This window comes from Carcharodon carcharias, chromosome 13 (assembly GCF_017639515.1).
Source record: "Carcharodon carcharias isolate sCarCar2 chromosome 13, sCarCar2.pri, whole genome shotgun sequence".
Classification (NCBI taxonomy): domain Eukaryota; kingdom Metazoa; phylum Chordata; class Chondrichthyes; order Lamniformes; family Lamnidae; genus Carcharodon; species Carcharodon carcharias.
This window is the reverse complement of record NC_054479.1, coordinates 1,443,214-1,469,451: the sequence shown is the minus strand read 5'-3', so window position 1 is coordinate 1,469,451 and position 26,238 is coordinate 1,443,214. Positions and strand designations below refer to the sequence as shown.

Here is a 26,238-nt window from a genome sequence, read left to right as displayed (position 1 = left end):
TGTGGGAGAGTGTGTTTGTGTGTGTGTGGGATAGTGTGTTTGTGTGTGTGTGTGTGTGTATGTGGGAGAGTGTGTGTGTGTGTGTATGTGGGAGAGTGTGTGTGTGTGTGTGTGTGTGTGTATGTGGGTGAGAGTGTGTGTATATATGCGGGAGAGAGAGAGAGTGTGTGTGTGTGTATGTATGTGGGAGAGTGTGTGTATGTATGTATGTATGTGGGAGAGTCTGTGTGTGTCTGTGGGAGTGTGTGTGTGTGTCTGTGTACGTGGGAGAGTGGGAGTGTGTGTATGTGGGAGAGTGTGCGTGTGTCTATGTGGGAGAGTGGGAATGTGTGTATGTGTGGAAGTGTGTGTCAGAGTGTGTGTATGTGGGAGTGTGTGTGTGTGTATGTGGGAGTGTGTGTGTGTGTGTATGTGGGAGTGTGTGTGTGTGTATGTGGGAGAGTGTCTGTGTGTGTATATGTATGTGGGAGAGTGTGTGTGTGTATGTGGGAGTGAGTGTGTGTGTATTTGGGAGTGTGTGTGTGTGTATGTGGGAGTGTGTGTGTGTGTGAATGTGGGAGTGTGTGTGTGTGAATGTGGGAGTGTGTGTATGTGGCAGTGTGTGTGTGTGTATGTGGGAGTGTGTGTGTGTTTGTGTGTATGTGGGAGTGTGTGTGTGTGTATGTGGGAGTGTGTGTGCGTGTGTGTATGTGGGAGTGTGTGTGTGTTAATGTGGGAGAGTGTGTGTGTGTGTGTATGTGGGAGAGTGTGTGTATGTGTGTGTGTGAGAGAGAGTGTGTTTGTGTATGTGGGAGAGGGTGTGTGTGGGAGATTGTGTGTGTGTGTGTATGTGGGAGAGTGTGCGTGTGTGTATGTGGGAGTGTGTGTGTGTCTGTGGATGTGGGAGAGTGTGTGTGTGTGTATGTGGGAGTGTGTGTGTGTATGTGGGAGAGTGTGTGAGTGTGTATATGTTGGGAATGTGTGTGTGTACACGTGTGTGTGTGTGTGTGTGTGTGTATGGGAGAGTGTGTGTGTGTGTGGTGGAGAGGACGAGGGTGAATGTGTGTGTGTCCTTCTAGATGGTAGTGGTTGTGGATTTGGAAGGTGCTGCCGAAGAAACCTTGATGTGTTTTTGCAGTGCACCTTGCAGATGGTATATACTGCTGCCACTGTTCGTTGGTGGTGGAGGGAATGAATATTTGTGGATGGGTCTCATGAAGAAATTAATATCTATTAATGATGGGGCAGTAATTGGCAAGATTTGATTTGTTCTGTTTTTTTGTGTACAGGACATATCTGGGCAATTTTTCACCTAGCTGCGTTGTTGCCAGTGTTGTAGCTGTACAGGCACAGGTTGGGTAGGGGCACTGCTAGTTCTGGAGCACATATCTTCAGTACTATTACCGGAATGTTGTCAAGGCCAATAGCCTTTACAGTATCAAATGCCTTCAGCTGTTTCATGATATCACATAAGCGAATCAAACTGGCTGATCTGTTGAAGGGTCATGAGGACTTGAAACATCAATTCTTTTCTTCTCCGCCGATGCTGCCAGACCTGCTGAGTTTTTCCAGGTAATTCTGTTTTTGTTTTGGGCTGATGACTGGCTTCTGTGATGCTGGGAACCTCCAGGTGGATCATCCATTTGGCACTTCTGGCTTAAGATGGCTGCAAGTGCTTCAGCCATATTTTTTGCACTGATTTGCTGGGCTCCACCTTCATTGAAAATGGGGATATTTGTGGACCCTCCTCCAGTGAGTTACTTAACTGTTCACCACCATTCATGACTGGATGTGGCAGGACTGCAGAGCTTAGATCTGATCTGTTGGTTGTGGGATCACTTAGCTCTGTCTATTACTTGTTGCGTCTGCTGTTTGGCACACAAGTAGTCCTGTTTTATAGCTTCACCAGGTTGACTCCTCATTTTTAGGTATGCCTGGTGCTGCTCCTGGCATGCCCTCCTGCACTCTTCATTGAACCAGGGTTGATCCCCTGACTTGATGGTAATGGTAGAGTGGGGATAGCCGGGCCATGAGGAGGTTACACATTGTGGGTGAATACAATTCTGCTGCGCTGATGGCCCACAGCGCCTCATGGATACCCAGTTTTGAGTTGCTAGATCTGTTTGAAATCCATCCCATTTAGCATATTGGTAGTGCCACACAACATGCTCGAGGGTATCCTCAGTGTGAAGACGGAACTTCACCTCCACAAGGACTGTGTGGTGGCCGCTCTTACCAACACTGTCATGGACAGATGCATCTATGATAGGTAGATTGATGAGGACAAGGTCAGGTAGGTTTTTCCCTCTCATTGGTTCTCTCACCACCTGCCTCACACCCAGTCTAGCAGCTATGTCCTTTAAGGCTTGGTCAGTAGTGGTGCTACTGAGCAACTCTTGGTGATGGACCACATCCATTGTCCATTCTGTGTCCTTGCCACCCTCAGTGATTCTTCCATGTGGTGTTCAACATGGAGGAGCACTGATTCATCAGCTGAGGCAGGGCAGTAGGTAGTAATCAACAGGAGATTTCCTTGTGCATGTTCAACCTGAAGCCATGAGACTTCATGGGTTACAAAGTCAATGTTAACAACTCCCAGGGCAACTCCCTCCCAACTGTTTACCACTGCCTGCCACCTCTGCTGAGTCTGTCCTGCCGGTGGGTCAGGACATACCAGGGATGGTGATAGTGGTGTCTGGGATGAATCCATGATGATGACCAAGTTGTTTGACTAGCCTGTTGGATAGCTCTCCCAATTCAGGCACGAGCCCCAGATGTTAGTACAGAGAACCTTGCAGGGTCGACAGGGCTGGGTGTGCCGTTGTCATTTCTGGTGCTTGGGTTAAGCCAGGTGGTCCATCCAGTTTCATCAGATAATATTTTTTCCTCCAAAATTAAATTTTAAAACTGCCTGATTGTCCTGGTGCAGGGGTGATTTTACAAATTTGTGAGCAGAAACTTGGGGGAAAATAGCACTTTTCAAAACGGGCACAATTTTGGGCACACTCTGCACCAAAATCGCCAATTGCACCAAAAGTGGAAAGTTTAACCCTGACCCCCACACTACTTGACCCTGGTATATTTGATGTTGGCTAAGTACAACACTGACATCCTTCACCTTGCTGATAACAAAAATGCATCTTTAAAAAGCTTTTTTGAAAGTTAACATCTCCTTGTCCTTCCAGGTCTCTTTGAACGTCATAAGTTGCTCTTCTCATTCAATATGACAATAAAGATTGTGCAGGCAGAACATCTGATTCCTCAGGAAGAACTGGAATTTTTTTTGAAAGGTGTGTTTCCAAACAGGAATACTTTCTACACTTAGGTGTCAATTATAGAGCATTCAGTTTTAAATGACTTTCTAATTATAAATCGATAATAATCCAGTACTGACCCTCCAACAGTGTAGCACTCCGAGTACTGACCCTTGGACTGTGCAGCTCTCCCTCAGTACTGACCCTGTGACAGCACAGCACTCCCTCAGTACTGACCCTGTGATAGCGCAGCACTCCCTCAGTACTGACCCTCTGACAGCACAGCACTCCCTCAGTACTGAGCCTCCGAGAGCGCAGCACAGCCTCAGTACTGAGCCTCCGAGAGTGCAGCACAGCCTCAGTACTGAGCCTCTGACAGCGCAGCACAGCCTCAGTACTGACCCTTTGACAGCGCAGCACTCCCTCAGTACTGACCCTCCAACAGTGCAGCACTCCCTCAGTACTGACCCCCTAACTGTGCAGCTCTCCCTCAGTACTAATCTTCAAACAGTGCAGCACTCCCTCAGTACTGACCCTCTGACAGTGTGGCATTCCCTCAGTCCTGATCCTCTAAAGGTGCATCAGCCCCTGAGTACTGACCCTCCGACTGTATCTCTCTCTCAGTACTGACCCTCAAACAGCACAGTGTTCCATCAGTACTGACACTACAACAGTGCAGCACTCACTCAATATTGCCTCTCTGACAGTGCAGTGCCTCCTCAGTACTGATCCACTGACAGTGCAATGCTCCATCAGTACTTCATTGGAGTGTCAGCCTAGATTGTGTGCTCAAGTCTCTGGACTGGGGCTTGAATCCATGGTCAGCTGAAGAATGCTTCTGCTGAGCTGTTCTGGAACTGTGGGCAGAATCGTCGGGGCCTGCTCGCTGAGGTGCGAGGTGATGTTGGGTGTGCGTCCATAAGAGAACATAAGACATAGGAGCAGAAATTAGGGCATTCAGCCCATCAAGTCTGCTCTGCCATTCAATCGTGGCTGATAAGTTTCTCAACCCCATTCTCCCGCCTTCTCCCCATAACCTTTGATCCCCTTACCAATCAAGAACCTATCTATCTCAGTTTTAAATACACCCAATGACCTGGCCTCCACAGCCTTCTGTGGCAATGAATTCCACAGACCCTCTGACAGCACAGCACTCCCTCAGTACTGAGCCTCCGAGAGCGCAGCACAGCCTCAGTACTGAGCCTCTGACAGCGCAGCACAGCACAGCCGCAGTACTGAGCCTTTGACAGCGCAGCACTCCCTCAGTACTGACCCTCCAACAGTGCAGCACTCCCTCAGTACTGATTCACCACTCTCTGGCTAAAGAAGTTTCTCCTCATCTCTGTTCTAAAAGGTCTTCCCTTTACTCTGAGGCTGTGCCCTCGGGTCCTAGTCTCTCCTACTAATGGAAACATCTTCCCCAAGTCCACTTTATCCAGGCCTTTCAGTATTCTGTAAGTTTCAATCAGATCCCCCCTCATCCTTCTAAACTCCATCGAGTATAGACACAGAATCCTCAAACGTTCCTCATATGTTAAGCCTTTCATTCCTGGGATCATTCTCGTGAATCAATGCGTCCCGACATCAACACGTCATTTAGATTTTCAGTTCGGCAGGCGTGCAGCGACTCGGCTACATGCCTGCCAAACTGTCAAAGGCCTGTTAAGGCCTGTTAAAAAGCAATTTAGGTAATCAGCTGAGCTGCCCATCCAACCTTAAGGTTAGCGGGCAGGCAAAGAGCTCAGGCAGCCTTCGCATCTTTCGTGGAACCTCATCCATGGGCGGGATGAGGTTTCAAGAATGATTTAAAATTTTCAGAAAAATTTTTATTAAACTTAGTGCACATGTCCCAGCTCTTGTGATGGTTTCACATGAGGAGACATGCCATAAAATTTTTTCAGCACTTTATTAAACTGTATAAAGTTAAAACTAATCTCCCTGAGGGACTCTTGATTCAGGCAACCCCCACCCCCCTGCCCTCACAGAGAGCGCACATGCTTCCGAGCGCATGTCACTCTGGGCAGGCCTTAATTGACCCATCCACGTAAAATGGCAGTGCCCAGCCGATCGGGGGCACTGATCAGCTGTGCACCCGTCCCCACACAACCCCCCCCGAAGGAGAAAATTCCCCCCTGTGTCTGGCACCCTGAGTGCCAGGAGGATTTTGTAGATTTCAAATTTTAATATTTGGAATCTATTGTTATACTTAAAATGTGTACATAAATAATGTCATTAAACTTTAAAAGAAATTGGGTCAATAACTGGTGTTAATGGATGCTCTTAATTCCCACAAAATATTGATGTAAGTCTATGACTTGACTGGTCCCATGCAGTGGCAAATCTGCAGTTACCTCCATTCAGCTCCTGCAGAAATGCTGCAAGAGATTCGAAAAGTATAAATTATTTATGTCATCTCCTTCCAGTAATCTTTGAGCATAAGTGAGGAACCTGTCCTCTGCAAGCAAATATTGATTAGTATTGATTACCTGAAGTATTTCGATGCATTATTTAGATTTCACTGGTACCCTCTGACATCATTCTTTTTGGTGTTTCTGTTATATACAGCCACCCTTTGTCAGATATTGTAAATCTGTGAAACCTTTTCTCACCAAGCTCTGATTCTGAGATACTCAGTTCCCAGCTCAGATCCACTGGGTGTTCATGCAAAGTCTTTAAACTCACCCTGCTAGTAGTTTTGCAGATTGCTGTTAGATAAGTGGGGATTGGGAGTCTGGGGACCTAAGGGAAGGACTCAAACTCAGCACTAGATCAGTGAAAAGTTATTTAGCTGGGTGTTGCTCAGTTATGATTAGTGAAGGGTTACTGAGGAGGAGTTAAATCCTAAATTGGTTAAAAATGAAATACATTACAATAAAAAAGGGGAAGTATTAGAGCAATTAGGTAAGCTGAAGAAAGTGGAATTGCTGGGGTCTGACATTCAAGGGTCCTGAGAAAAATGGTTGGGGGGGGCAGTGGGGTGGAGGTGGGGGGCGGGGGGGGTGCGGGGGGGGGGCGGTGGTGGTGGTGATGGTGGTGGTGGGGGGGGGGGGACGACAGAAGTCCTAGAGATTATGTGGCTGATTTAAACTTGGAAGAAGAATGTGACTATAAAGTAGCCCCTCACCTGGGGTGGGTGGACCTCCGGTGCCTGTTTTGAGGTAAGTTAAATGATGGTGGGGTTGAACATGTTGAGAACACAGCATGCATTCACCCAACCCATCCTGCCAACTAACATTTTCGTGGCTCATATGCCTTCATAGCCTTGGATAGGCTGGGTTAAAACCGGCCCTAGTCTATTGAGAATGGGCAAGAGGCGAAGGACTGGAGAGTGGCCAGTGTAAAACCCAGTGTCAGAAAGTGGTAAGAGGTAACCTGGGTAATCACAGGAAAGATATTTTAACATCCGCACTAGGAAAATAGTTTTCTTAAATTAAAATGAAATTATGAAATATCTGTATCAAGAGCAAATAATGAGAAGCAGTCAACATGGATTTCAGAAAGTAAGTTTGTGTTTGGTTTAGAATTCTTTGGGGAGGTGATCGATATTGAGAATGGCAGGATATGCAGTGAAAGCAGTGTACACGCAGGAAGAGTCATACGGACTCGAAACGTTAATTCTGTTCCTCTCTCCACAGATGCTGCCAGACCGGCTGAGTTTTTCCAGCATTTTTTTGTTTTTATTTCAGTGTACACGGCCTTGGGCAAGGAATCAAACAGGAGAAGGATTAATGGTTTTGGAGTTAGGAGGATGGTAGAGAATTGTTACAAAACTACTTCTTATCAGTAGGGAAACAGAGTAGGAGCTCAGGGCAATTTCTCAGCATGATTGGAAGTGGAGTTTGGATTAACTGGTCATTAACCTTGGCGCTATTTGTGGGATCTTGCTGTGTGTGGATGAGCCGCTATGTTTGCCCACAAAATAACTAACTACACTTTAAAAGGAACTCATTAATTGTAATGAATGTGAAATGCAACTTTGGTCTTTCAAATGCAAAAACTAGTCATTATGGCTTAATTTCACATTTTTGTGCCTTGTTGCTGAAGGCTAATTTACAATGGATAATCAGTGAGAAGTGCTTAGCTTTTACAAAGTGTAAAATGTTCCCCCAAAAGATGGAATAACCAACCCTGCCTGCATTTCAACTACCATCAGGCATTCCAATGTCACTGGCAACCCTGCAGTGATTTAATGGAGTTTATGGCACAAGACTGATGAAATTGTCCCCATTGAACCTAGTATATTAGGTAGAAGCAACAATATTTCATTAATGGTGTCAGGTACGGTGTGCGTACATGAGCTTATAATTAGTCAGGTGTTTCTCACGTGTCAGTGCAGACTCGATGGGCCAAAGGGCCTCTTCTGCACTGTGATTTTGTGATTCTGAATTAGCTCTACTACACTTTTCACAGGAAATATTTCTCTGGAGAAAAGCAAGCGTGTGAAGCCGTGCCATTGGCTCCCAGATCAAGGCTGGGAAGATATTATCCGTCTAGCAGAGGCTTTCCCAGAGAAGTTTGGAACACTTCCAGATGATTTGCAAATGCATCATGCAGCTTGGCAAGCGGTAAGTAATAAACTCAGTGCCATTTCAAAAGTCTAGTGATGGAGACAATCTAACAAATGGTGATATCAAAGGCTTATAGAGCAAAGGCAGGCAACTGGAATTGAGATGCAGATCAACACTGATCTAATTTAATGATATCACAGAGTTGAGGGGCTGAATGGCCTCTTCTATTTCTGTATAATGAGAAACACTGCAGAATTGTGAAGTCAACACAGTTGGGAATGGGAAACAGCTCATCATAGTACCAGCAATAGTTGCACACTTGAAATTCTTCATCACCTCTTTTGTTTGTCACATAGTGCAGTGCAATCGTTAACAGATGGCTTGGATGAGCTTTGGTTCCAATTTTCTCCCAACTATCTCACATTGGAGAATGGTTCTGTAGGTGGTAGCAGTGCATGATGCTGTGCCATGCTGGGTCAAAGCTTTAATCCCCTCCTGCTCTTACCCTTGAAACTGAGAAAATGCTGATTACTACTTATTGGATGACACTGTGCTGCCTTTAGGATGAATAAAGTGTGACATGTTTCTTTTTGATAAAGCATACTTCAAGGAATCTGTTAAAAGTGAAGAACACGGAGGCAGTCAACCTGAAATTGTGCACATTGCTTTGTGCATTTAAAATTAGAGATGCAGGCGAATTTGAATTAAGACCATAGGTTGAGTGGATGAGATGTGAGTTGTAGCTTGAGTGCATGGCCAGTTGGTGGCAGCAATAGGACATTGAGTCATAAGCAGTTCATTGGGATGGCTCCAGACAACAAAGGCAGGGTTTTGCCCTTTAGGTCCAGACCCTGACATCAGGATCAAGTGGAGGTCTTTGTTGTCAAACACTAGCTACCATAGTTTGTAGAAGGCTGTGCTGGCGCAGCTGATCTGGTGTTGAATCTCCTCATCAATGGTGATCTTCTGAGACAGTGGGAAATAGTCACCCGACAGTGATTTTCCTGGATTTGCCAATTAGTGGCCAGAGGGTAGAGTTACTGTCTGGGCTGGCTCGCAAATGTGGAGGGCCAATAGGAGACCCCACAGATCATAAAGGGTTGAAGCCTGCAGTTAAGGTAATGGAGAGAGAGAGAGTTCGCCTCCATCTGACCAACTTTTTAAACTTTTAAATTTAAAAACGGCCTCAGAAACTCTCAGTGCAGAAGAGGCTCTTCGGCCCATCGAGTCTGCACTGACACGTGAGAAACACCTGCACTACCTACCTAATCCCATTTACCAGCACTTGGCCCATTGCCTTGAATGTTATGACGTGCCAAGTGCTCATCTAGGTACTTTTTAAAGGATGTGAGGCAAGCCGCCTCCACCACCCTCCCTGGCAGCGCATTCCAGACCGTCACCACCCTCTGGGTAAAAAGACTTTTCCTCACATCCCCCCCTAAACCTCCTGTCCCCCACCTTGAACTTATGTCCCCTCGTGACTGACCCTTCAACTAAGGGGAACAGCTGCTCCCTATCTACCCTCTCCATGCTCCTCATAATCTGGTACACCTCGATCAGGTCGCCCTTCAGTCTTTGCTCCAATGAAAACAACCCAAGTCTATCCAACCTCTCTTCATAACTTAAATGTTTCATCCCAGGCAACATCCTGATGAATCTCCTCTGCACCCCCTCCAGTGCAATCACATCCTTCTTATAATGTGGCAACCAGAACTGCACACAGTACTCCAGCTGTGGCCTCACCAAGGTTCTATACAACTCCAACATGACCTCCCTACTTCTGTAATCTATGACTCGATTGATAAAGGCAAGTGTCCCATATGCCTTTCTCACCACCCCACTAACATGCCCCTCTACCTTCAGAGATCTATCTTTGTCCCTTGGAACTTCCGAGTGTCACGCCATTTATTGAATACTTCCTTGTCAAATTACTCCTTCCAAAGTGTATCACGTCACACTTTTCAGGGTTAAATTCCATCTTCCACTTATCTGCCCATTTGACCATCCCATCTATATCTTCCTGTAACCCAAGACACTCAGCCTCACTGTTAACCACCCGGCCAATCTTTGTGTCATCCACAAACTTTCTAATCCTACCCCCAACATAGTCACCCATGTCATTTATATAAATGACGAATAATAGGGGACGCAGCACAGATCGCTGTGGTACGCCACTGGACATTGGCTTCCAGTAACTAAAGCATCCTTCTGTCATCACCCTCTGCCTCCTACAACTAAGCCAATTTTGAATCTATCAAATTACCCTGTATCCCATGTGCATTTGCCTTCTTTATAAGTCTCCCATGTGGGACCTTGTCAAAGGCTTTGCTGAAATAAACTACATCAACTGCACTACCCTCACCTACACACCTGGTTACCTCCTCAAAAGGTTCAATCAAATTTGTTAGGCATGACCTCCCTCTGACAAAGCCATGCTGACTATCCCTGATCAAACCTTGCCTCTCCAAGTGGAGATAGATTCTCTCCTTCAGAATTTTCTCCAATAGTTTCCCTACCACTGACCACAGTTAAGTCACACAGGCCTCAAAGGCTGCCTGGAGCATTGACCTCCCTGTCTGCTGCCAGGAGGCCACCTCGAGGTAGCTTGCCTCGTCCTCAAGGCTTTGGGGGTCCCACAAGCTGAGTGGAAAATTTCATTGTGCCTCTGACAGTCCTTTAAGGAGCTCAGTTACTTGTCTGTTTACAGGTGGGCAGCCCTGCCAACCCCCCTTCCCACCTTGGGGAAAATGGCATGCCAGACGGCAGTGTGAATTTTTGCATTCAGCTGCCTCCAGACTCGCCCGGATTAGCGCTAAAATTCCTGCCCCTAGCGAAGGCTACGTAAATCCTGAAAAGGTGTCATCATCATCGTCAGCTTATGGTGATCAGGCATCCTGGTTTTTCATTAAACCACCCAGTGTCCCGACAATTTGCTCAAAATAGCTCAAATGCCCCAGTTGAAGCTTTTCCCTCTTTATATGAACTATATCAAAGATTCCCATCAGCACTTTACCTTTTCACACAGCATCCCCACCCCTCACTCCATTTACTATTAGCAAACCCAAAAAATCTCTCTCAGCTGCACCCTGCAAATCGGAATGCTGCCCACTCACTGACCATTAAGCAGCTGCACTGGAATGCTCCAACATGTGCAGAAATCCTTCTCACCAGCACCCAGAGCTGGCACCGGGGTAAATTCTTTTTCACTCAAAATAGGTTGGTTCGCAAAGACAGCTTTTCACTACCCTGATTGGTTCATCTTTCAGTGCCCTGATTGGCCATTCAGAGTGTTCTGACACAATGGCCAATCAGAGATTTCATAGGGAGGCAAGCAGGGGAGAGCTGGAGGCCAGTGGGGGGGAGAGTGGGAGAACATTCAGGGGAGAGTTGGAAGACATTCAGGTGGAGAGTCAGAGGCCAGTGGACGAGGCACGGATTTATAGGAGCTACTGGGGGATAATTTATAGGAGTTACTGGGGGTAATTTATCCTCATGACCCCCTATAAATTAACCCCACCAGCATCTGGGAGCTGGGAGGGAATCAGCCTCTGGGTGATGACAGATTTCAGTGGTGTCTGCCAACCACAAGCTGCACTTGAAGAGGTAATCGAACTGTGGCCATTGGTAAAGCACCAATCAGTGCTCAGGAAGGTGGCAGGCAAGTTCGGTTGAGACATGGCATGTTCAATCAAATGTTTCATTTGAAAGATCGCATGCTTTCCTGCTTGTGGCTTTGGGTGCAAACAAAAACCCCCATGTTCACTAGTTAAAATCTAGCTTCTGGCTGAAAATGTCTATTGTTAGAACCCAGTGGGCAGGTGAAAATAAATGAGGATTTTAAATAGAGATTGGTCATTGTGTGTTGCACAGTGAAGTTAGAGTGGAATAGTGGATTCTGTGATCTAGTGACAAGCGAAGCTTTGCTCCAGTTTTTTAAGAAAATGAGGCGGAGATGTCATTGACAAAAATGTTTTTGGTTTGTAACTGCTTTCTTCAATAATTGGATGTCTTAATAGGGTTGCCAATTCTGGCTGAACATATTCTGGGAGATGTCACCACATGACCTCCTACCTCAACTGCCCCTCCAGCAGACTCCTGCCATTGGTCACCCAGCATGCGCATCATCACAGAGCCCCACCTTCCCAAGGCTTTTCAATGTGTCTTAGTTTTGAGTTTTGAAAATCAGGTCACCGTAAATCAGCTGTCCATCAATTTGAGGATCATGTTCACTCAGGGTTGCGAGTTTCTGCCATGGCTTTTCATGTGACTGAACAGGCTGATTCTCAACCTGCAGACCGTTGGGCACATGGCACAGGATGTCCCACAAGGTAATGGGATCCGGTGTTCAAGATTTGCTTCCTTTTCTTTCCTTCTGTGCTACCGCTCTGCCTCATCATTAAGACATTGGAACTCAAAGCGCGTTGCAGCTTGATGGACAAATTGTCACCATTTTGAATAACTGGTAGCAAGCTCCTCCCAGTCATTAATGTCAATGCTGGCACCCTTCTAGGAGAGCTTCAGAGTAAGGGCTTTGTAGCACTTTCTTTGTTTCTTCACCGTCCCCCTCCAACAGCTCCAATCCCTGGAATGTTGGCCATTTCAGAGTTGAGAAAACAGGACCTGGTGGGGGAGATGCTTTTCAGCCATCTGGACACAGTGTTCAGTCCATTGTAGTTGATTTTGCAGGAGTTTTGCCTGAATACTTGTGAAGTGGCTTCAAAAATGACACTAGCATTTGTTTGACGGTCCTCCCCTGAATCCAGAGGATGTGGTGGAGGCATTACTTTTGGAATTTCTCTAGCTCTCTTCTGTGATGCTGATACACAGTCCAGTCTCACTGAAGTACAGGAGTGTGGTGATGACAACTGCTCTGTACACTTGGACTTTTGTTGACTTGTGGAGGTCATTGTTGTCAAACACTTGCTGCTGTAGTTTGTAGAAGGCTGAGCTGGTGCAGCTGATCTGCTGGTCAATGGTGGCCTTTTGAGATAGGTGGCTGCCAAGGTGTGGGAAGTGCTCAACGTATTCCAGAGTCCCTTGTTCAACATATATAGGAGGTGGAATATTTACCTGACCAGATGTGCGTTGATATGAGTTTTGTTCTGGCAACATTTAAAAATAGGCAGCATTGAAGAGAACATGAGTGGCTTGCAAATCTGGTGCAGAGTGGGCAATGACACTGCGGTATGGTGGTCAGTTTAGTTTTGGCACTGAGGCAACTGATGTTAGAGTTTTCCATCTAGGCAGTACTTAATGCTGACACCAGAGGATAGCTGACCTTGATGAGGTGAATAGTCCACCGTCAGATTGTAAACAGTATGGGGGCTATCACACAGCCTTGCTTGACCCCAGTTCGGATTTGGAAAGGGACTGTCTCAGATCTCCCATTCAAGACAGTTGAAGCCCTATTATCATGAAGCACTTGCAGGATTGTGATGAAGTTTTATGGACATCCAAATCTCTGGAGCAGAATCCACAGAGCCTCAGTTTACTGAGTGAAATGATTTGGCCAGTTCAATGAATACAATGAAGAGTTCCTGGTGGTGTTCTCCACATCTTTCTTGAATTTGTCTGGCAACAAAGACCATGTCAGAGGTTCCTCTGGAAAGTCTAAAGCCACGCTGTCTCTGGGAGGATTTCCTCAGGCACAGGAAGTAGGCGATTCAGGAGAACGTGTGTCAGGATTTTCCCTGCTACAGACAAGAGGGAGATACCTCATAGTTGCCACATCATGATTTATCTCCCCTGAAGATAGTTACAATTGCCAAATTCCTAAAGTTGCAGGGGAGTTCTTTTCCCTCCCAAATCTGTATGGGTGAATGCATGGGGTCTTGATTTGAGCAAAAGTCCACCAGCCTTGAAGTCTTCAGCTGGAATATTCACTGCATTATTTATACATTTTTATCCTCTCCTCAGCTTATTTTTTTACCATTTCAACAGTCCCCATGTATGTTTAATTTCTCAGGTAGGTGAATGTTTCTCAAGAGGGAAGGAAGAAATGAAATGAATTTAGAAGGGAGGAGCCCAAAGGTTTGAGTGCATGGAAGTAACTGTTGTGCCAGGAGAGCAATAGGTAGCCACCTGTGATGAGGTGAGTGTGGGACAAGTGGACACGGTCTCTCCCAGTGGGGAAGCTGAGCTTGGTCACTCAGGAGCACTACCATTCACCATTAGAGAACTGTGGATGGATCTCTGCTTGGTGCTCATCAATTTGAAAATGCTAATAATGAAATGAATATATTACATTCCTGGTTAATTTTAATGCTAAAATGGTTTAGTTCACTGTTGCATCCAAGTAAACTTTGAATTCTGACACTGAACATCTCCATATACACATGCAATGGTGATTAGTTGTATGTTTTGTTCTGTGCTGTTTCTCCCAGTGGTATGACCTTGATGCCCCAGAACAAGTTGAATTCCCTCTCCAGTACAAGAGCAGTTTGGATAATTTCCAGAAGCTACTTTTGCTGCGCTGTTTTCGGGTCGATCGTGTTTACCGTGCAGTAATGGACTACATCACAATCACAATGGGAGAAAAGTAAGTGATTGAATTACCACATTACCTGGGCAAGGAATCATCACATGGCAGCTGCAGAAATATTAAATATCAATTACCTGACCATAAAACTGGATCAGATTTCTGCACAGGTAGAGCCTAGGACATATCTGGTAGATATTTATTCTTTTAACGTTTTGATTACTGAAGGTCTTTGTAGCTTTACAAATATACATTTTCTAACAAACAAGCTAAAGGGACACTGCTTTTAAATTCATGTATATGAGATAGTGCAATTACAGAAATGTGAAGAGCCATTCCTTAATCCGCAGCTTGTTTTGTTTTAATGTGGTTGGCTATGGGCTCTGTTTGACTGCTGAAATGATACTGCAGCCTTTCAAGCTGAGATATTTATGTAAAATAATGAAGCATCAAGCACAAAGCTGGGATCATCTTGTTCTGTATGACTTAATTGGAAGAATAGGGCCAAATTAAGCTGTTTACAACAGTCATAAATGACCCCTTTTTGGAATTGCCGATGACTTTTCCAGTTAACAATACATTGTATGCTGGTAAGCAGAATTTATTTTATTGAAATGAATATATCTGGATGGCTGTTACTGTGCTGTAGCGGTGCAGTGTTGGTTCAGGAATATCACGTGGCAGTCGGTAATCTGAGTGAGTTTCTTAACACAATTAGAACCCACTCTAAATAATAGATACAGGAAAACAGCAGATGTGTCCCTCTAGCAACAGAGTAAATTAGAAAGGGTTTCTCCAGAATAAGCCCTCCTGTATTTATCTCATTAAGAAGCTCTAACCCATGTTTGGTTTTATGAACATACAAAATAGGAGCAGGAGTAGGCCATTCGGTCCTTCGAGCCTTCTCTGCCATTCAGTAAGATCATGGCTGATCTGCTTGTGTTTCGAGTTCCACATTCCCATCTACCCTCAATAACCTTTGATTTCCTTGCCGAGCAAGGATCTATCTACCTCTGCTTTAAAAATATTCAGTGACCCCCCACCTCTGCCACTTCTTAAAAAATTTATTCACGGGATGTGAGCTTTGCTGGCTGGGCCAGCATTTATTGCCCTTGAGAAGGTGGTGGTGAGCTGCCTTCTTGAACCGCTGCAGTCCATGTGGTGTAGGTACACCCACAGTGCTGTTAGGAAGGGAGTTCCAGGATTTTGACCCAGCGACAGTGAAGGAACTGTGATATATTTCCAAGTCAGGATGGTGAGTGACTTGGAGGGGAGCTTCTAGATGGTGGTGTTCCCATCCATCTGCTGCCCTTGGCCTTCCAGATGGTAGCAGTCATGGGTTCGGAGGGTGTTGTTGAAGGAGCGTTGGTGCATTCCTGCAGAGCATCTTGTAGATGGTACACACTGCTGCTACTGTGCATCGGTGTTGGAGGGAGTGAATGTTTGTGGATGGGCTGCTTTGGCCTGTTTGGTGTCAAGCTTCTTGAGTGTTGTGGGAACTGCACTCATCCAAGCAAATGGGGAGTATTCCATCACACTCCTGGCTTCTGCCTTATAGATGGTGTACAGGCCTTGAGGAGTCAGGAGGTAGGTTACTTGTTGCACGATTTCTAGCCTCTGACAGGCTCTTGTAGCCATAGTATTTATATGGCTAGTCCAGTTCAGTTTCTGGTCAATGGTATCTCCTAGGATGTTGATAGTGGGGCATTCAGTGTTGGTAATGCCATTGAACATCAAGCAATGATGGTTGGGTGCTCTCTTATTGGAGATGGTCATTGCCTGACACTTGTGTGGTACGAATGTTACTTGTTGCTTATCAGCCCTAGCCTGGATATTGTCCAGGTCTTGCTGCATTTGTACATGGACTGCTTCAGTATCTGAGGAGTCGCGAATGGTGTTGAACATTGTGCAATCATCAGTGAACAGCCCCACTTCTGACCTTATGATGGAAGGAAGGTCATTGATGAAGCAGCTGAAGGTTGTTGGGCCAAGGACACTACCCTGAGGAACTCCTCCTGCGGTGATGCCCTGGAACTGAGATGATTGACCTCCAACAACCACAACCATCTTCCTTTGTGCTAGGTATGACTCCAAGCAGCAGAGAGTTTCCCCCCTGATTCCCATTGAGTCCAGTTTAGCTAGGGCTCCTTGATGTCACTCTCGGTCAAATGCGGCCTTGATGTCAAGAGCAAGCAGTCTCACCTCACCTCAGGAGTTCAGATCTTTTGTCCATGTTTGAACCAAGGCTGTAATGAGGTCAGGAACTGATTGGCCCTGGCGGAACCCAATCTGGGTGTCAGTGAGCAGGTTATTGCGAAGCAAGCACTGCTTGATAGCACTGTTGACGACCCCTTCCCATTACTTTAGTGATGATGGAGAGTAGACTGATGTGACGGTAATTAGCTGGGTTGGATTTGTCCTGCTTTTTGTGCATAGGACATACCTGGGCAATTTACCCCATTGCCAGGTAGATGCCAGTGTTGTACCTGTACTGGAACAGCTTGGCTAGGGGCGCGGCAAGTTCTGGAGCACAAGCCTTCAGCACTATTACTGGAATATTGTCAGGGCCCACAGCCTTTGCAGTGTCCAGTGCCTTCAGCCGTTTCTTGATTTCACATGGAATGAATCGAATTGGCTGAAGACTGGCATCCGTGATGCTGGGCACCTCCAGAGGAGGCTGAGATGGATCATCCACTCGGCACTTCTGGCTGAAGATTGTGGCAAATGCTTCAGCCTTATCTTTTGCACTCATGTGCTGGGCTCCTCCATCATTGAGGATGGGGATATTTGTGGAGTCTCTCCTCCAAATGAGTTGTGTAATTGTCCACCACCATTCACAACTGGATGTGGCAGGACTGCAGAGCTTAGATCTAATCCATTGATTATGGGATCGCTTAGCTCTGTCCATAACCTGCTGCTTATGCTGTTTGGCATGTAAGTAGTCCTGTGTTGTAGCTTCACCAGGTTGACACCTCATTTTTAGATATGCCTGGTGCTGCTCCTGGCATGCCCCTCTGCAGTTTTCATTGAACCAGGGTTGGTCCCCTGGCTTGATGGTAGTGTTAGAGTGGGGAATATGTTAGGCCATGAGGTTACAGATTGTGTTCAAGTACAATTCTGCTGCTGCTGATGGCCAGTGTTGATTTGCTGGATCTGTTCAAATTCATCCCATTTACCACAGTGGTAGCGCCACCTTCTGAGGCAGAGTGTTCCAAAGTTGCACAACCCTCAGAAAAAATTTCTCCTCATTTCTGTCTTATAATGGCAATCCCTAATTTTAAAATAGTGCCCCCTAGTTCTGGACTCCCCCACAAGAGGAAACATCCTTTCCATGTCCACCTTGTCAAGACTATTCAGGATCTTATATACTTCAATCAAGTTTTATGGATCTTTGTTTTGCTGCTAATAATCTGTCCAGTGTTTGACTTTCTGGCAAAATCACAATGTAACAAAAAGCTAATTCAGTAGTCTGTTAGCCTCTTGTTAGCTTCATTAGGTGTACAGTCTTTTTATAACAACACAGAACTGCCAAAGAGAAACAATATTATATGTCATTAACTAAACATGTTTGAATTCTTACTTATCCAGTTTGATAACACATGCATGAGGTGCTGATTTAATCCATTTCCATTTTCGCCAGGTTTGTTCAACCACCCGTCATTAGTTTTGAGGCCATCTTTGAACAAAGCACAGCAAATTCTCCCATTGTCTTCATCCTGAGCCCTGGCTCTGACCCAGCTTCTGACCTCTTAAAGCTGGCTGAGAGGTCAGGTTTTGGAACAAGTAGACTTAAATTCCTTGCTATGGGACAAGGGCAAGAAAAGGTATATAAACCATGTCTTTTGAGGTAGAATGGAGAAAGTTCATTGAATTTTAACTGAGCATTTGTGTTTAAAACCATTGAGAGAATCTAATTACTTTGGGGTGTACCACCAATGCTGTCTCTCAGCTCTATCATCAGAGCTTCAGCCATTATATGTTTATTCAGCTGTACTTGTTCTGCTTCTTGGAGTACAAGCACTGTCGCCTTGCCTACACATCACAGCCAAGTTTACATGCCGTATACCCACACATAGGCAGTATGGTGTTTCCAGGTACCCTGAGATCTGGGGTAAATGGAAGCTTGAGCAAGGTGGGGTGGAGTAACACATTTACATTGTGGTATATCTATGCAATATGAAGCAGCTTCTTTATTTCCAGCTTTTTCCCTTACTTTCCTCAAGGTGCTGATCCCTGCCCGGAATTGGCTCCACAAAGTTCTATTAGCTTGCTTCAATACTCATTCTTTATACATGAGCCTGGATGAGTTATTTTTGCCCAGGGAGGGCTTCACAGCTCAGTCTGAACCATTCTTTCCTGGCATGCACACATGTGCACTTTCTGACAGATGATACTGGGGAGTGACCAGGAAGTAGGAACCTTGGTCCACTGATTGTCTGAGGCTACTGTGCTGCTATACCCACACAGCCTGAGATAGGCAGCAACCCTTGCTCCTGTGGGATCAGCAAGAACCACAACTGAGGCCTGGAATCTTGGTCTGTTTGGCTCAATACCTCACCAAAGCCTAGACATAACTGTTGGAGATATTAACAGGTGAATGTTTAATGTGTTTTATGGCACGCTTCTGTCCACTATTTTAACCCATTTAAAATAAACTTGATACTGCCCTCATTGAAATGTAGATAGAAAAATATCAAATTAAAGATGTATTTGTGTCAACAAGATGGAATTAACTCTCATAAGATACTTGTGTTATTGCAGTTTACTGTATTCCCTCATTGCATAAATAACTACAGCATTCCAAAAACACTGAAGGACATACGTGTGACTTTGACCACAGTGTGTAAATACATGAGGTGTTCCTTTCCCCTCTCTTTGGCAGGTAGCGCTGCAGTTGTTGGAGACGGCTGTGGCCCGTGGACAGTGGCTAATGTTGCAGAACTGTCACCTCCTTGTAAAATGGCTGAAAGAGCTGGAGAAAGCTCTGGAAATGATACACAAGCCCCATCCTGACTTCCGCTTGTGGCTCACCACGGACCCAATCCAAGACTTTCCAATTGGAATACTTCAGAACTCACTTAAGGTACATTCAGAAATCCTAGTGCTCCAATATTTAGACAAGTAAAAAGGATGAAGTTGAAATAATGTATTTACAGCATTAGTATTTCTCCACCTCTGTTAAAGGCAACCCTTAAAACTGGCCTTGGTGCTGGCAATCTCCAGTGCCTTGCCCAAGTGCCTGTTTCTTCTGTTATCGGTCTAATCTTAATGTACAGGACATAATTTCCAAATGTGTGGACAGCACGAAACTTGGAAGCATTGAGAGCTTGAGGATGGTAGTGTAGGACCTCAAAAGGATATAAACAGGTTGGTGGACAAGCAGGGCATGAAATTCAATGCAGAGAAGAGTAAAAAGTGAGATTAATTTTGGTAGGAAGAATGACAAGATAAAATGAAAGGTACAACTCTAAAGTGGGTGCTGGAGCAAAGGGACTTGGGTGTATGTGTGCATGAATCATTGAAGATGGCAGGACAGGTTGAAAGAGTAGTTAATAAAGCATACAGTATCCTGAGCCTTATAAGTAGGGGCATAGATTACTAAAGCAAGAAAATTATATTAAACTTGTAAAAAACACAGGTTTGACCTCAGCTGGATTATTGCGTCCAGGTCTGGGTGCCACACTTTAGGATGGATGTGAAGGCATTAGAGAGAATGCAGGAAAGATTCACAAGAATGGTTCCGGGGTGAGAGACTTCAATTATGTGGATAGATTGAAGAAGCTGGGACTGCATACTTCGGTCTCTGTGGCCCATCTCCACCACTGCATCAACTGCTACAATCCTCATTCATGCCTTTATAGTCTCGACTATTTCAACACTATCCTGGCTGGTGTCTCACATTCCACCCTCTAAACTTGAGCTCATTCAAAAATCTGCTCCCTGTGTCCTAAGACTCACCAAGTCCCATTCACCCATTCATCACCCTTGTGCTTGCTGACCTACATTGACTCCCAGGTCAGCAATGCCTTGACTTTAAAATTCTCATCCTTGTCTTAAAATCCCACATGACCTCACTCCTTACCTGTAATCACCTCCAGCTCCTCAAACCTCTGAGATCTCTGTGCTACTCCGATTCTGGCCTCTTGTGCATCCCCAATTTTAATCACTGCACCACTGATGGCCACCACTGTGTCTTCAGCTACTTGGGCCCTAAACTCTGGAATTCCCTCTCCAAACCTTTTGGTCTCATTACCTATCTTTCCTCCTATGAGGCATTCCTTAAAATTTATCTCTTTGACCAAACTTTTGGTCACCTGTCCCAATATCTCCATTAAGGTATTGCTGGACTGGGAGCCAGTGTAGGTCAGCAAGCACAAGGGTGATTAATGGTGAATGGGACTTGATGTGTCAAATTTTGTTTGATTAGATTCCTGTGAAGTGCCTTGGGATGTTTTACAATATAAATACAAGTTTTTGCTGTTACCTGAAGAAGCATTTTTCAGATCCTTATGATCCAACTCCTATGTTACTTATTTATCAGCTTTGGTTAGCAAGTTATTATTACTGTGCTGCTCAGTCAGTATTCCAACAACAAAATGTTATTGCATAACTGTGCTCTAACAGTAACAGCAGCTGGTTCACTACCTTCGAACCATTAATAATACTGGTCACTGTTCTCTATCCAGTAACAATACCCTGTTTACTAGCCACTAACAAGTAACAAAATACAGTTCATTATTCTCTAACCAATAACAATACCTGGTCACTGCAGGTCGTTACAGAACCACCCAATGGTCTGAAGTTGAACATGAGAGCTACTTATTTCAAGATCAGTCAAGAATCCTTGCAAACATGCCCTCACACTGCCTACAAGTCACTCGTCTACGTGCTGGCATTTTTCCATGCTGTTGTCCAGGAGAGAAGAAAATATGGCAAAATTGGATGGAATGTGTCATATGATTTCAATGAGTCTGATTTCTTGGTAAAGTGGCTTCTGGATTTAACTTTCCTTCCATGTATCCTTTTAACTTGTACATTTTAGCACTGATGTAAAACAAAACTGAAATTTCCCTGGTTTGTTGTCTCTTAGAGATGATGTAAATAGGGAGAAATAATTTTGTTTGTGAGTCGGAGGTCCCAGTAGACACCCTTGACAATGCAAGCTAAACACAATGTTATTCTAATCTCTAGATAGAAGGCAGGTGCAAAACATAATTCTGTAGTTCAGAACATAGTTCTGTCGTAAGCTAACTATAAGGAAGTCCACAACCAGCTCCATCCCGATGCACTGACATCCCTTGACAAAATGGTTAAAATTAAGAACTTGGTATGTGGGGAAATGGGGAGGCAAGTCCCTGTGTTAGGACGCCCTGCCCTACCCTGGTGTTTCAGTATCAGCTTGCTATGTTGCCATGCTACAGCAGCATATACATTACATTCATTAGGCTGTGACTGGAAGCAAGCTCAACATTAAAAAAAAAAATGGAATTCAGATATCAAAAAACATAAAAATATAAAAGCCAAGAGGTAATGATGAGCTTAAATAAAACTGTAATTCATTTAGAACACCATGTGCAGTAGATCCACACTAAGAAGGAAGTTGAGGCTTTAGAGAAGTACAATGCAGCTTCACTGGAATACTCCCTGTAACTGGAGAATACAGATATGACAAAAGACTTGAAAAATGTGGTCCTTTTTGTTTTCTAACAATGAAGATTACAGGATGATAGATGCAGATTCCAGTAGTTGAAGGGTCAGGAACAAGGGCCTGTAGATGGAAGACTAAAGGTATTTCCAAGTCAGGATGGTGTGTGGCTTGGAGGGGAACTTGGAGGTGATGGTGTTCCCGTGCTTCTGCTGCCCTTGCCCTTCTAGATGACAGAGGTCGCGGGTTTGGAAGGTGCTGTCGAAGAAGCCTTGTTGAGTTCCTGCAGTGCACCTTGGAGATGGTAGACTGTGCGTCGATGGTGCAGGGATTGAATACTTAAGGTGGTGGATGGGGTGCTGATTAAGCAAGCTGTTTTGTGCTGGTGTGCTTCTTGAGTACTTGTTGGAGCTGCACTCATCCTGCCACAGTATGACTTCTGTGTTTCCCATATTACATCAGTCTCTGCACTCCAAATGTAATTTTTTGACTTTGGGATGTCATGAAGTTATGAAAGGTGCTATTTAAATGCAAGTCTTTTTTTTTAAGACCAATCTGCAATTTGTCACAGCAGTTTCATGAAGTTGTAAAAACAAGTATAACAGTTCAACACAGTGATGTAAATCATATGAATAAGTATCATTTTGTGACATCAGTCTCCATCAGAATGAAAGTTAATCGTCTTTTTCTGTCTATTTTCAATGTTTGTCAATTACAAGATTTTTTCACAAAGACACAAAATGGAAACTCATCTGTCTGTCTGTTTGTTCGTGTACCTCAGGTCTGTATGGAGATTCTGAACACTTACCTGACAAAGGCTTTTGAACAGAATGACACCAAAATTCCTTGGGGCAGTCTAAAGTATTTAATTGGAGAGGTACAGCATTTCTTGTCACACTCTTTATTATATTTCAGAGTAAACTGCAACTGGCAATATTGTTTGCTCATTATTTCTGAAAGATTTTAATATGTTTTATTTGGAACTAACTACAACATTTCTTTCTATGAGATAAAAGTCTGATAGTATATTCCAGTGCAGCCCTGAGCGAGTGCCGCACTGTCAGAGTCAATACTGAGGGGGTGCTGCACTGTCAGATGGGCAGTACCGAGGGAGCGCCGCACTGTCGGAAGGTCAGTACTGATGACGTGCTGCACTGCCGGAGGATCAGTACTGAAGGGGTGCTGCACTGTCAGACGGGCAATACTGAGGGAGTGCTGCTCTCTTAAGGGACAGTACTGAGAGAACACAGATGTGTTGAGGGGCAGTACAGAGAGTGCTGTACTATTTGGTGGAGGGGCAGTACTGATGGTGTGTGGCATTGTCAGAAAGGCAATACTGAACTGAGTGAGTGCTGCACTCAGAGGGTCAGTACTGAGCAAGCACTGCACTCTTGGGGGGTCAATACTGAGGGAGTGTTGGACAGTCAAAGGGGCAGTACCGAAGGAGTGCTGCACTCTTGGAGGGGCAATATTGGGGGAGTGCTGCATTGTCAGGGGGTCAGTATTGAGGGAATACTGCATAGTTGGAGGTGCCATCTTTCAGATGAGGTTTTAAACCGAATCTTGTCCGTTCTCTCAGATAGACATAAAAGATCCCATGGTACTATTTTGAAGAAGAGCAGGAAGGTTATCCTTTGAATGACTTGACCAATATTTATTCCTTAATCAACATCACGAAAAGATTATTTGGTCATTATCACATTGCATTTTGTGGGAGCTTGCTGTGTGAAAATTTGCTGCTGAGTTTCCTATGTTACAACAGGGACTATACTTCAGCAGTGCTTTCTTAGCTGTAAAGTACTTTGGGACATTCTGAGATCATGAAAGGTGCTAAATAAATCAAATCTTGCTTTCTTTACAGATTTCCCCAAAGCTACTTTCTCGACCACAATGTCCATAAAGGGCAGAGGCTCTTCATATCCGTGATCTTTGTCCCCTTACAAATTTTGCAAATGAAGGGCAATTAAGAACATTTACTGTTTGAATTTAACAAAATTAGTGACAATTTTGGCGAAATTGGGTGTCTATTGATGTGGTGACATTTCTAGTGACATTAATAATTAGTGTTCCTATTCTTTAATTGTGCACAAGCTGACAGTATAGCCTTCCTACAAATGGGGAAGAAACTTGTTCTGAGTATTTTGTGCTTTCTACTCTGGAACCGATCCACAGGTTATGTATGGTGGACGATGTATTGACAGCTTTGACCGGCGCATCCTGACTACCTACATGGATGAATTTTTGGGGGACTTCATATTTGACACTTTCCAGCCATTCCATTTCTTCCATAATGATGAAGTTGACTACAAGATACCAGAGGGTGAAATTAAAGATGATTATATTGGTAAGTGCTTCTATATAAAATGTAGCATTCCACTGTGAATGGACTAGGTCCTTGAGAGTCAGCAACATTCCAGCAACCAACACGATATGTACATCGGATTTACAATGATGCTGTAATAGGGTAGACTGTATGTGGTCTGATAGGGTAAGACTGTGTGTGATAGACTTTTTTCTTCTTTTATGGGATGTAGGCATTGCTGGCCAGGCCAGCCTGTATTTCCCATCCCTAATTGACCTTGAGAAGGTGGTGGTGAGCTGCCTTCTTGAACTACTGCAGTCCATGTGGTGTAGGTACACCCACAGTGCCGTTAGGGAGGGAGTCCAAGGATTTTGACCCAGCGACAGTGAAGGGACAGCGATATACTTCCAGGTCAGAATGGTGTGTTGCTTGGAGAGGAATGGCCAGGTAGTGGTGTTCCCCTGTGTCTGCTGCCCTTGCCCTTCTAGATGGGCTTGCAAAGTGCCATCTAAGGAACCTTGTATGTGTGTATGACGTAGACTGTATGTGGTGTGTGGGGACGTGCTGGTGTAGTGGTAATTTCATTGGACTAGTAATCCCGAGGGATATGGGTTCAAATCCCACCATGACAGCTGGTGGAATTTAAATTCCATTAATAAACCTGTAATTAAAAAGCTGGACTCAGGAATGGTGACCATGTAATTATTGTCGACTTTTGTAAAAACCCATCTGGTTCACTGCTCTTCCTTTGGGAAGGAAATGTGCTGTCCTTACCAGGTCTGTCCTACATGTGACTCCAGATCTACAACACTGTGGTTGACTCTTAACTGCCCTCTGAAGTGACCTAGCAAGGTCAGTTCAAGGGCAATGAGGGATGGGCAACAAATGCTGGTCTTGTCAGCAATGCCCACATCCCATGATAGAATACAAAATAAAGGAGCAAGCTTTCTTATATTCTTATGATTTTCCAACACTTCGTTAAGCTACATGAACCTGTAAAAATGACTCTAGACATGAAAAGGTCGATAATGGAATCTTGAGCATCAAAGTGCCTGCAGCAGCAGATCTCTTGCATCCATGAGTGCTTTGTGCTCCATGTATTAGTGACATGATGGATGCCGTAATGTAGCCGGAGAGCTGATGGCTGCACTATGCTAAGAGTGCATCTGGAATGAGTGTGTATCTAAATGGTTGCCTCTTTCGCGTAGAGCCACCTGTCCCTCCTCCTGCCATGGTTGCAGTTTTCACTGGGAAAATCCTGCAAGGCCACTTAGGCTGCCACCATCAAAGGAAGAGGCCAGCAATGTCAGGACAGCTCGTGTCTGATGAATAGAAACCTTCCAGAAATATTTAGTTGCAATATTCATTAAGTTGCATGTAATGCAACAGCCCAGGAGCACCAGTGCTGCTACTGGCTTGGGGTTGCATTCTCTGTTCCAAAGTGCTTCCAATGATTTGGTTGTGTAGCATTACAGAACGTGTGGTTTAACATGTTTTTATAATGGGCACATGGGATTTTTTAAAAATTAGTTTATAGGATGTGCGCATTGCTGGCTAGGCCAACATTTATTACCCATCCCTAATTGCCCTTGTTCAGAGGGCAGTTAAGAGTCAACCACATTGCTGTGGGCCTGGAGTCCCTCCCTAAAGGACATTAGTGAACCAGACGGATTTTTATGACAATCAACAATGGTTTCATGGTCATTGTCATGAAGCTATTCATTCATATAAGGTCAAAGCTGCTGTAAGCCTACAAAGGAACCAAAGTGAAAAGAACCTTATTTTGAATTTGCCTGGTGTCTGCTTAAAGTCTATGGGTTGTTGTTACCTTCGTGGAGATTAGTTTGGGAATTTGTTAAAAAATTATGATAGTAGTAACTTGTAGACGTGTGTATATGTTTAACTTGTGTAAATTAATAAATGTCTTATGTAGTTTGATGTAAAAACCTCAATAAATGGTGGTCTTATTCCTGAATTTATGGCTACAACTCAAAACATACCACTTGGAAATATAGGTTATGACAGTTGTTTAAAGCTTCCCACTGGGATTTTAAATAACTCAGCCTTTTCCA

The 26,238-nt window shown here is 44.6% G+C and overlaps 1 protein-coding gene across 1 annotated transcript in view; it reads left to right on the top strand.

Annotated features, from left to right (window-relative positions):
• dnah10 (dynein axonemal heavy chain 10) overlaps window positions 1-26,238 on the top strand; it is a 317,805-nt gene that overhangs the window by 270,922 nt on the left and 20,645 nt on the right. The window contains exons 66-73 of the mRNA XM_041203322.1: window positions 3,165-3,269; window positions 7,644-7,798; window positions 14,125-14,279; window positions 17,860-18,043; window positions 19,102-19,302; window positions 20,992-21,201; window positions 22,646-22,741; window positions 24,037-24,208. Of these exons, the coding sequence (XP_041059256.1) occupies window positions 3,165-3,269; window positions 7,644-7,798; window positions 14,125-14,279; window positions 17,860-18,043; window positions 19,102-19,302; window positions 20,992-21,201; window positions 22,646-22,741; window positions 24,037-24,208 (1,278 nt within the window). The remainder of the gene's footprint in view (window positions 1-3,164; window positions 3,270-7,643; window positions 7,799-14,124; window positions 14,280-17,859; window positions 18,044-19,101; window positions 19,303-20,991; window positions 21,202-22,645; window positions 22,742-24,036; window positions 24,209-26,238) is intronic.